Source organism: Cucurbita maxima, unplaced genomic scaffold, assembly GCF_002738345.1.
Source record: "Cucurbita maxima cultivar Rimu unplaced genomic scaffold, Cmax_1.0 Cma_Scf00019, whole genome shotgun sequence".
NCBI classification, from domain to species: domain Eukaryota; kingdom Viridiplantae; phylum Streptophyta; class Magnoliopsida; order Cucurbitales; family Cucurbitaceae; genus Cucurbita; species Cucurbita maxima.
The window spans coordinates 1,268,756-1,280,706 of NW_019272035.1; the positions used below are offsets into that span (position 1 = coordinate 1,268,756).

Consider the following 11,951-nt stretch of genomic DNA (forward strand, 5'->3'; position numbering starts at 1 on the left):
TATAAGCATTTTTCAAAATTCAGAGATCTATTAGATACAAAATTAAAATTGAGTGAATCTATTAAATAATTGGGCTTCTCTGTCTGGATTTCAACTCAAGATTTTAAAATGTGTCTATTACGGAGAGGTTTTCATACCGTTATAACGAATGTTGTTTTGTTCCCGTCTCCAATCAATGTGAGATCTTACAATTCCCCCCTTGGGAACCCAGCGTTCTTGGTAGCACACTACCCAGTGTCTAATACCATTTGTAACAGTCCAAACCCACCACTAGCAGATATTGTTCGTTTTGACCTGTTACGTATTGTCGGCCGCCTCACGATTGTAAAGCATGTCTACTAGGGAGAAGTTTTCATACCCTTATAAGGAATGTTTCGTTCCCCTCTCCAACTAATATGAGATCTCACACCAACAATTCTTAAAGTTTTGTGAACTTATTTGACACGGTAAAAAATTGAAAAACTCAAAAAAATTAATTAAAAAAATTAAAATTCACATGCAAAGTAATGAAATTTTTTATATGCTATTATTTAGAACCCATTTAAATAAAAAAATAAATAAATAAATAAAGGGAATCACAAAAATAAACAAAATAGGCAAAATAAAAATGAGGATACAACATAATAAGTAAAATATTAAGTTTAAGTAGAAATTGCACATAAACCCCTCTATGCTAATGTTATATTTATAAGTCCTTACAAACTCAATATATATAATAATTAGAAATTGCACATAAACCCCTCTTGTTCTTAATATATAATTATTAGAAAATAAATTTAAATCGGTAAATATCAAACAAATTTTCGTAAATAAAAACAGCTCAGCTTCTGTTCTTGCTTTTCTCCATTGTTCTTGGTGCTGTCCATAATTAAATGAAATTTTAAAAATAAAATTAATAAGAGAACCAAAGTTTTCTCTTTTATAAGGTATTAAAAAAATGTGTGACTTACCGAGTCCAATCGCTTCAGACTCTTTCATGATCCGTAAACGTTTGCATGAATCGACAAACATGCTGTTTAACAAGACAGTACAATTAGAGAGATTTCGAGTCTTTCTATGCAGATGTTGAAGGTATTTGACTCGTAATTAAGCTAGGGTTCGTTTGTCTACCCGACTCTCATTTGTACCCAAAACTTTAAGACGTTAACTGAGCATTTTATAATTTAAATGAGAAAAAGAAAACTTACTTCCATGGTACATCGCCGACCAGCATCCAATCTCCATCTTTGTCTTCATAAGTCGGTACGTATTTCGAGCCATTCAAAAGGTCTACTAATTTTCTTTCGTTCATGAAATCCTTCATTCCTTCAGACTCGCACGTTCCTGCCATTCAAACATGACTAAGACTTTCGACTAAAAAATTTCCAACTAAATTTTATTCTTACCCTTTCGGTAAAATATACTGGTTTGTCTTACAAAGTTACCGACAGTAAAAAAAAGTAAAAAAAAAAAATTACCAATGGTGAAAGAGCTAAACATTTTGGCAAGGGCGTGAGAAAGGTCTTTGTAGCTACCATATAGCTTCAAGTCCACCTTCCGTAAATAAGGAGCGCCGTCCATGCTAACTTTCACGAACGACGCGCCGCCGCCACCGCCGCCGTCTTCCCCGCCGGCCCTCTGCGCCCCCAAATTCTTCCTTGATGATCTAACCGGTGGCCAACCGACTACTTGTGCTCTGTTAATAATGAATTCATAAAAATTTATTAGAGAAAATTAATATTTTTTTTATTTTTTATTTTTAAATTTCAACCAAAAATAAATAAAACAATTTATTAGCATTTTCATTAATAAATTAAATTTTTACAATTATTTAATCAATTCTGATTTATTGAGACATTCTTAAAGTAATAAATAATAAAAAAATTTGGGTTTTTTTCACTAAAATATAATTATAATCTTAATTTTATAATTAATTACCTATTTTTTTTCATGTATAATTCTCAAATTTAATTAATTTTAAAAAGAGAGAAAGAAAACTACTTGGAAGGAGGCTTAGCGAAATCGTTAGGCCGTTGCGAAGAGCTTTTAGTCTCTTCCAAATTCGTCGCCTCCTCCTTCTCCGGCGCCATTGAAGACGACAGATTAAGCTTCAAATCCACAGTTTCCATGAAACCTCTCTTCGCCGCCGAATTACTCTTCCCGCCGCTGGTGTCACCGCCGTCTCCACCGGGCAAGCCGAGGCGGAGCTCTGTCTGCTCGAAATTGATCAAGATCGCTCTGTACTCATCGTTCTGCTCCGATTCCATGACTCTGCTACTCGTTTTTGCTTTCGAATTCGTCGGAGTTTTGCGCTAATTCGTCTGATTTTGCTTATGAAATCGCTGAGATCGAGAATTTTGTTTGCAGAACGAACGAATTTGAGATTCGGGGCTTCGAATTGGATATATTATATTAATTATTATGTTTTTGGGAAATTGACCTCCTTTTTTCTTTTTAGAAAAGTAGCGTTGGAATTTGTTTGAAATGACGGTTTTGGGTATTTAAATTAAATATTTTAGTAGGATGGATTAAAGGATGAAACTGGAATTGATGAAATTATTAATATAATAATTAAATTTTGGGGAAAAAATGATTTTAAATATATTTAGAAAAAAGTGGGATGTTATTTTTCTAAAATGAAAAGTGAGCTACTTTTCGAAAAAAGAAGGAATGTGTGTTGGCTCACGCGGATGGCATGAAAATATCAGAGATAATTTGGAGGGTGAGGATTGTGCCACGTGGATGAGTTTGTTGGATTGAAGTTATGTCACGAGTGACGTCGTTTTGAGAAATGATTATAGAACGACAAGGCCTGTTGGAGCCTCCCCTTTTTAGTGCTTTTTGGATTTGTTTGTTAATCTCCCAACACTCTATTATTTGTTTATTTATCAATTTTTTTAATTAAATATTCACTCTTTATTATTTATTAAAAATAAAAATATTAATAATAATCTAATTATTATCTCTTAAAATACTTATTTTATTTTGCTAAATTATAACTTTTGTAACTATTATAATTTTTTTTTTCCATTTTATTTACTTATACACATTTGTTTGGTGTTTTTTCCTTTTTGTTGGCATCAATAATGTTGATATTGACTATTTTACCCCTCAGCAATATCAAAATATTGTCGATTTTACATCTTTTTTCGACATTTTGAGTCACCGAGCCATATGCCTGGACGTAGGTTGCATGACTAAATTTTCAGGTTGAGTGAAACTACTAAGCTTTGGCATACCGAAGTATTAGTTCTATGAGATCCCACATCGGTTGGACAGATAAACAAAGTAATCTTTATAAGAGGGTAGAAACACTATTACAGACTCGATAAACTAGGTTAATCTTTTTCGGATATACCTTAATTAGAAGTAGGGATTGAGAATAAGGTTAAAAAATCTTTTATTCGCCAGCTCGATAAAACAGCTTCGTTTCTCTACTTCGGTGAAGCAATTTCGCTTCTGTTTTTCAAAAAAATAGCTACGATTTTATAAAATTGTCGATTATCAATCTCATGCGTTCAAAACCCTAATTTTGAAGTTTAAAAAATCATATGATTTTGTTATTGTTCATGATTGTATTATTATTATTATTATGGTTTGGCTTGTTTCGATGAAAGTATGGTGTTTATCCATAAATTTTTGTTTTATTGTTTCTTTTTTTCAAAATTTTCTTTTGGATTTTTGTTCTTATTGTTATTTTGGTTTATTTGAAAAAAAACGAGGGTAAAGTTTTAAATAAAGTTTATGAATTATTTCATTTGGTAGGTTTTCACACGTAGATCGTCTGTATTTGACGTGTCTTTTAAAGTTGAATTTAAAGAAAACGTGCATTTTAAGGTCAGTTTTGGACCGTATTTATGAATTCTCTGAGTTTTCGATATAGTTTTCATTTGACCCATAAATTACAAAATGTTAAATCTTTATGAGCTCGGTTGAGTTCCTAGATTCTAAAATTTACATATTTACCCTTAAGTTCTTATTAGCTTACCTTTGATTCTCGGTCTTTTAACTTTTCATTAACAAATTTTAAATAATCATGATATTAAATTTTAATTTAATTTTAATAATGATGAAAAGTGAAAACCCTAACGAGCAATCACATATAAAATTTTGTAACAACTTAAGTCCACTGCTAGTAGATATTATTCGTTTTAGTCTTTTATATATCGTTGTCAGCTTCATCTACACATTTTGAATGCTTCGTTCCTTTTTCCAACCAATATGAGATCGCACAATCCACCTCCTTGAGGTCAGCGTCCTTGCTGACACACTACTCAATGTCTGGTTCTGATACCATTTGTAACAGCCAAATTCCACTACTAATAGATATTGTATATTTCAGCCCGTTACGTATTATCGTTAACTTCATGATTTTAGAACATATATGTTAGGGAGATATTTCTTTATTCTCTTCGACTAATGCGGGAACTCAAACTGAAAAAGGGTTAAAAATTGAAATTTATGAATAAATGAAAATTAAATTCGGAACTTAGAATAAAAATGTAATATTTTAAAATTTAAGGACGGAATAAAAATTAAATTGAAACCGAACATAGGGACAAAAATGTAAATTTGATAAGATATTGAGACAAAACGTACATGGGTACTACAAACATAAAATCTTGGCAAGATATAATGACATAATGGAGCTTAGAATGGTTATATAACCGACACAAAAATAACTACCAAATTTTTTATTTATAAAAAAAAAATTAATTTTTAACCATTTTTTTAAAATAATTAAAAAAAAAAAAAAAGACAGTTATATTTAAAAATTAATTTATTTTTGGCCACCGACTTTTAAGGCTGTTGGAAGGAAGCTGTAAAATTCATATAATAAATGAGATGTCGGGGTGGGTCCCACTTCGAAAGTCAAAAGTCAAACTTGGGAGACATTCGTGCGTACCTGATGCAAGATTGGGAATCTAAATTGAAAGCTACCAAATTTATCAAAATTTAAAAATAATGTTAAATTAATAAAAAATATTTTCCATTTTTATAATTTATTTAAATTTTTTAAAATTCAATAATATTTTTAAATAAAAAATCCAGATGAAATTCTTATGGTTTAAAAAATAACGTTAAACTTTAAAAAAAAAAATCATTAAAAAATATATTTATTGTTAATATTTTGTTTAAGAAATATCCGTAAAATTTTAACATCCTTTTATTTTTATAAAAAAATAAAAAAATAATTTTACCGTCAATATATAGACAATAATTTTAACATCTTATAGACAAACGTTTTAATATTATTCCGAAAAGTTCATGAATATTTTTAAAATGTGGTATTAGTATTTTTTTAATTTTTTTTTCTAAAGTTCAAACATATTTGAATATATGAAACTCTATGCATTTAATTAAATATTAAAAAAAAAGAAATTAAAATTATTTAAAAAAAAATACAATTGGAGAAGAGGAATCAAACCATATGGATAAATTCCTAAGTTTTAAAATTTAATAGAAAATAAATATCCCAATTAAAAATTGAATATAAATTATAATTATAATAATGGGTTCCCAAATTATGGAAACAAAGAGTGGGTTGGACATGTTGGCATGTCACCTAGGTTTGGATCCAACAAAAGAAATTAAAAGAGGGGACAATGCCCATGTGACGCATTAATGAAATTGCATGCAACAACTATATATTAAAATTTATTCACATACCTTATATTAATTTATTATGTATTCACATTTTGTACTAAATTTATGAAAAATGTTTCCCTTTTGTTCATATATTATAAGATTCCTTCTTGCTTTTCGCATTTAATTGGATTCAACTATTATTCTCAATACTTTGTACTTTCCCACCTAATTTAAATCATCTTTTTCACCATGGTTTACTTAAATATATACGTTTGGTACTCAGATCCGAGATTTAGAATATGGATTTGGCACTTGATGATCCCAATATTCTTTGCATCTTGTGCGACTCGAGTACGTTGCCCACGAACCAACACGAGTTCTTTTACCCTGTTTGATTCTCACTCATATGTTTCCGAGCACAATTTACTTTGGAGTTCTTATGATTGAGCTACCGAAAAAAAAAAATGTTTTATGGGTATTGGTGGAAAGTATGAATTTTTGTAGGCATTTATTAACTATAATTTCATATGCTCAAGATCGCTCTCATTTGGATGTGGTATCAATTTATTCATGTGCTCTCAATTTACTCGACCGTCACAATAACCCTATAGTTAAGCGTGGGGTACATGAATGAGAATGATCATGAGGATAGATGACTAAGAAGGGCTTTAAAATAATTAAAAGTTACTACCCATACCTTTTTTTTGTGTGGCTAAATTATAGAAACTCTATAGTTAAAGCGTGTTTTGCTTGGAGTAATTTTATGTTAGGTGATCTCTCGTTAATTTGTCTAGGATACATGTGAGTGAAAACAAAACATCTAGAAAAACTTGTGTTGGTCTGTGAGTATAGTCTTTACTCTGAACCGGGAGTAAGTAACCTGACTATGTCAGATACAAAATTTAGATTTTGAATCTTAATCTAAATCATCAGTATGGGTTGTTGTTATGATTTTCTATCATATTGCTCAAAATTTAACGACCCAATAAAAGTATTTTTTTAAAACGTTATATAATTTATAATTAATTTTCATCCATTCTTATTTATTTTAACATTTCTCCATTCTCATGTGGACATATAAGCCATCCCTATTCATTTGAATAAAATGCCTTTTGATGGGTAAAAAAAAAAATAGTCTTTTGCCCATCAATAAGATCCAAAATTAAAGATATTTTCAATTTGATTAATGAATTTATAGCCCATACTTTTAAATAATATTCAATTAACTTATTAAAATAAAATAATCTCGTTTTCAACTGACTCGTAAATTGAGTTCTACGATTTAAAGTACAAAAAACTTATCTACTATTATAGTGATATAACGAGGGTACTTCGATTTATGGAAAGATAAAATTTTCAGATCTCTCGATAAGAACAAAATAATATTTCATATTAAATTATTTTATTACCGACACTTCCTATAAACTTGAAATTTAATAAAAATGAGACAGGACATGAAATTAAACAGAGTAGGAACGAGGATGAAAATATATTTAATTTCTTCGCTTCCTATTTAAATTATAAATAAATATTAAATTTTGTAACGTTTTATATTATTTATTTAAATGGGGATTCTCCGTTACGTTCTAACCCGTATGAAATAAAAACCCTAGTTATGATGTGGGATGGGGTTGGCATGGCAGACAAAGAGTGTGATCCTAATTCAATTTGCTTAAGAGAAAAATTAAAAAATAATAAATAATAAATAATAAATAAATATATATAAAAAAAAAAAAAAAAAAGGAAAAAGAAAGGCTGACAAGACATGATAGCGACTTTTTTTTTACTCCAAAAAATATAAAAATTAAAAACAAGACAGCGAAGTGGGCCCCAGTGCCAGAGACTCAACCAATCCAACTCATAGATGCCTTCCTTCGTGTGGTGGGACCCGTGGACAAAAACGGGCCCACGCTTTTGAAAACAAAAAAAAAAGTAATAATAATAAATAATTAAAGCAAATTTTATAATAATAATAATAATTATTATTATTATTATTACTCTACGTCTCAATTAACAAAAAAAAAAAAAAAAAAAAAAAAGTTTTTTTTTTTTTAATTTAAATGTATTATTTTTAGTAAATTTAAATTTGAAAGTTTATTAGAATTTTTTAAATAAAATATTAATATTTTCCATTTAATATAAGATATTTTTTAATTTTTTTTCATGAACTTATTAGATACGAACTAGAACTAGATTAATTTTATATCTAATAACAAAAATGTCAAATTACGAATTAATTATCATCAAAATAAAATTAGAATTAAAATTTATTTCTAAAATAGTTGAATGGTAAAAATTAATAGCGTAATCTTTGACATGACACGTGTGAAAATTTAATTGGGTGATGCCTATTAATTTTGACTTTTGGGTATGAGTGAGCCGCAGGTGACCCGTGATGGTTATTCCTTTCTCGACTAGGTACAATTTTCTCTCTCTTCCGTACCGTACTCTTTCATTTTCTTCTTTATTTATTTAATTGTTATAATTATTAATTTTTTATTTAGAGAAAAAAAAAAAAAACCCTCATATAATTTTTAATATTTTTTTTTCTTTTAACCGTGATTTAGTGACGACTTGCTATAAATTCTAAAATTGTATAAATTTGTAAATTTAATATTTTCATACATAAAAATTAAATGACAAAATATTTAAAATCGAGGTACATAAAAGGCTCACACATAGTCATAAAATTAAATCGGTAAAAAAATGTTTAACCCTCTTAACATATTTTTTAATTGGGTAATTTTTCAAAAGTTAAATAAATAGATGTTTTACGAACAAATATTTTTTTTTTATTAAAAATAAATTTTTAATAAATGACCCAAAAAACTTATGATTGAGTTGAGTTAAAAACAACAGAACCCGAACAATCGAGTTAGGTTTAGAAAACGTCTCTACTCTATCCGACCTAGCCTAACCCACGAACACACCTAACCATTTTAAGTTAGTTCTTAAAATTAAAATTAATTTATTATTTAAAAAAAAATACAATTAAATAGAGAGAGAATTTGGTGGCTTTTGGTAATTAGTGGGGCCCACATGGTTGGGTGTTATGGGCTTTAAAACAATGAATTGGTTATACAAAAAAAGGTCTAATAATGTTGTGGGCCCTTTGTGTTCCATTTTTTGTCTGGCCCATTATCCGCACGCCTTTTATTATTTTAAATATATCATTTTCAAATTTATGCCATTGTTGACTTATATTAAATAATTTACATTTCATTTCAAAATTAAAATAAAGTTACTTTAATGAGCTCCATGTTGTTTTAATGATTATATATCAACATTAATTATTTTTTAAAATAAAAAATATTTAAAATCCTTGTTTTGTTCTTTTAACTTTTTTAATATAATTATTTCGTTAGACCGCCATTTAGCTAATAAGCTTGTGGATATCGAGATTCTACAAGCAGTACTTCTTGATACTGTATTTGAAGCAGTGGTTTGAATTCCTTATGATATGCATTTGAATTTCTTACAAACGAGAAAAAACGGCGGTTTGAATTAGCACCTCCCCGATTATATTTCTCCCGAGATTAAAAAAGATGGGCAATCTGTCTTTTCAAAGCTATTCTCACACTGAAAAAAACTATGCTCCAGGTCCAGTACTTAAAATATATGAATTTGACATTTCATGACTTTAACTGTCTTTTCAGACTAACCGGAGTCATTTAAGCATGTTTTGTTCTCATTCACATGTTTTTTTAGAACCATTTAAAAAAACTGTTTGGCACCGATAATAACTATAATTTTTATAACCATTTCATGTCTCGTTCGAAATCGGGCTAGAAAAAAAATTAAAATTTGTATATTTTTTTATTTATTATTTTTTGGGTTAAATTGAAGCAATAATTATATCATAATTATTTCCATAAAATAATAACAGTAATAATTATAGTTAATGATTATTAAAATAATATATGATAAAGAATATTAGACAACAAATTTTATTAATAATTAACACCAACACTTCGGCTTAAATTTTGCAGCAATTATAGGAAAGAGTAATGTTTTTATTCCAATAATGAAATATAATATATATTTTCTTATCAAATATATAATACCTAATTAATTAAAATAAAAAATAATCATTATGAAATTGACAATTTATGTAATTCACTATTTATATATTAATATTTATTTAATATTATGAATTAGGATTAGAATTAAGTTAATTATATAATCAATTACTTTACTTTTAAAAAGTAATTATAATTAATGTTTTTTTTTTTGTTATTTTCACAATCAAAATCAAAATCAAAATTTGGGGTTGGCCTTTCACATCATGAAAAGCCATTTTTATTATTTTTATAATAAAAATAAGTTCAGAAGCCATGTAATACGAATTAGGTTAAACTTACTTTTTCGTTTAAATTACGTCATTTAGCCATATTGATAATTTTGCTTAAAAAAAATTAAAATTTAAAGTCGATATTATTATTCAAAATTATTTGGATTTAAAAATAATTAATGAGACTGTCCTTCTGTATATATTTTTAAAATAATGTTTCCTTACAAGAGTGTGCCTAATAGACGCGTTTTAAAATCGTGAAGTTGACAATGATATGTAACGAACCAAAACAGACAATATCTACTAGTTGTGGGCTTGAGTCACTTAGGTATTAATACCCTTTGTTATAAATGGGAAGTTTGAATTCTCTCTCGAGAATAAGAGAGAGAAAATTACTACTCAAATCCTAAATTAGTGAAGTGTCTGTTGGAGAGCACGAGCATAGCTCAATTAACATAAAAGGTTTGAGATTCAAATTCTCCACCCTGAAGTATAGCTAAACCGAGCATAGCTCAACTAACATAACATATATAGTCTTGACAAAGAGGTTCAAGATTCGAATTCTCCACCTAACGTATAGCTTAACTGTGTCTAGCTCAACTAGCATAACATATATAGTCTTGACTAAGAGGTTCAATATTCGAATTCTCCACCTAACGTATAGTTGAACCGAACATAGCTCAACTAACATAACATATATAGTCTTGACGAAGAGGTTCGAGATTCAAATTCTCTACCTAACGTATAGCTGAACCGTGCCTAGCTCAACTAACATAACATAACATAACATAGTCTCGACTAAAGGTTTGAGATTTAAATTCTCCACCTAACGTATAGTTGAACTGTGCATAGCTCAATTAACACAACATATATAGTCTTGACTAAGAGGTTCGAGATTCGAATTCTCCACCGAGCATAGCTCAACTAGCATAACATATATAGTCTTGACGAAGAGGTTCAAGATTCGAATTCTCCACCTAACGTATAGCTGAACCGAGCCTATCTCAACTAACATAATATATATAGTCTTGACTAAGAGGTTCAAGATTCAAATTCTTCCCATAACGTATAGCTTAACGAAACGAAACGAAAGCATGTCGAGACAGAGAATAACCTAAATTCTAGAAAGGGAGAGAGGGAGAAAACAACCCAAATCTTAAAAGTATGAAACAGAATCACCAAAACCTTAAAGCATGAGAAAAAGAATTGACCAAACCTTAAAAAAAACAGTGTGAGAGACAATATCCAAACATTAACAGATGAATGAGAATAAAAAATTACCCAAAATATAAAAATGGTAAAAGAATTCCATTATTATTCAAACATATACATGTGAACATAGTTCAATGTATACTAACTTTCTAAATTCATTCATACATTGGAATCTTCCCTCTTATTTAAATCCTAATCATTTTAAATAATTATCGAACTCCGTGATGATAATAACAATTATTTTTACATCAAGAACACGTAGAGTAGAAGAAACTCGAGCATTTGACTTTGTAATAAAAAATATATGTATGAACTTACGACATGTACGTTGAGAGAAGACTCGAATATCTGACTAACTAGTCGAGAATAGAGATGCCCACGAGTCGAGTAGAGGACAAGGAAGCTTTTCTGTCCCCATCCCCGCCTCTCATTTCATTTTTTATTCTTGCAAAATTTTCCATTTATTTTCTTGGGATTTGGGATGGGGATTCGTCGTCCCCGCCTCTTATTTCATATTTTTGTGGGTTTTGTCGATTACAAATGATATCAAAACTAGACACCAGACAATGTGTCAACGAGGACGCTAGACCCTAAAGGGCGTGAATTGTGAGATCTCACATCGGTTGAAGAGGGGAACGAAACGTTCCTTATAAGAGTTGGAAACCTTCTCCTAGCAGACTCGTTTTAAAAACCTTAAGAGAAATCCCGAGAGTGAAAACATAAATAGGACAATATCTGCTGGCAATGGATTTGAGTTGTTACATTCTTAGCCTCGTTTGGGACATGTCCCTATAAGGTCATGGCCTCGTGAGTTAAATGGATATCCCTAGTCGAGAGTATATGTCTTAACTAGTTGAATATATATTCAAAATATATATGT

General features: G+C 29.1%; 1 protein-coding gene across 1 annotated transcript; it reads right to left on the reverse strand.

The window, feature by feature from the left end:
• Window positions 1-621: 621 nt before the first annotated feature.
• LOC111493578 (auxin-responsive protein IAA14-like) lies at window positions 622-2,362 on the reverse strand. The gene is made up of 5 exons (XM_023143329.1): window positions 1,981-2,362; window positions 1,458-1,675; window positions 1,188-1,323; window positions 951-1,012; window positions 622-858 (listed from the first exon to the last, which is right to left on the reverse strand). The coding sequence occupies exons 1-5, from the start codon at window positions 2,244-2,246 to the stop codon at window positions 821-823; spliced, it is 720 nt and encodes a 239-aa protein (XP_022999097.1). The 5' UTR covers window positions 2,247-2,362; the 3' UTR covers window positions 622-820.
• Between the last annotated feature and the right edge of the window lie 9,589 nt (window positions 2,363-11,951).

What these genes read in the sequence shown, in the direction of transcription:
- LOC111493578 (XM_023143329.1), bottom strand. Translation starts at nt 2,246, where the DNA reads ATGGAATCGGAGCAGAACGATGAGTACAGAGCGATCTTGATCAATTTC. An exon ending in TTCGCTAAGCCTCCTTCCAA is followed by an intron (nt 1,676 to 1,980) that starts GTAGTTTTCTTT and finishes CATTATTAACAG; the next exon opens with AGCACAAGTAGTCGGTTGGC. An exon ending in GTCTGAAGCGATTGGACTCG is followed by an intron (nt 859 to 950) that starts GTAAGTCACACA and finishes AATTATGGACAG; the next exon opens with CACCAAGAACAATGGAGAAA.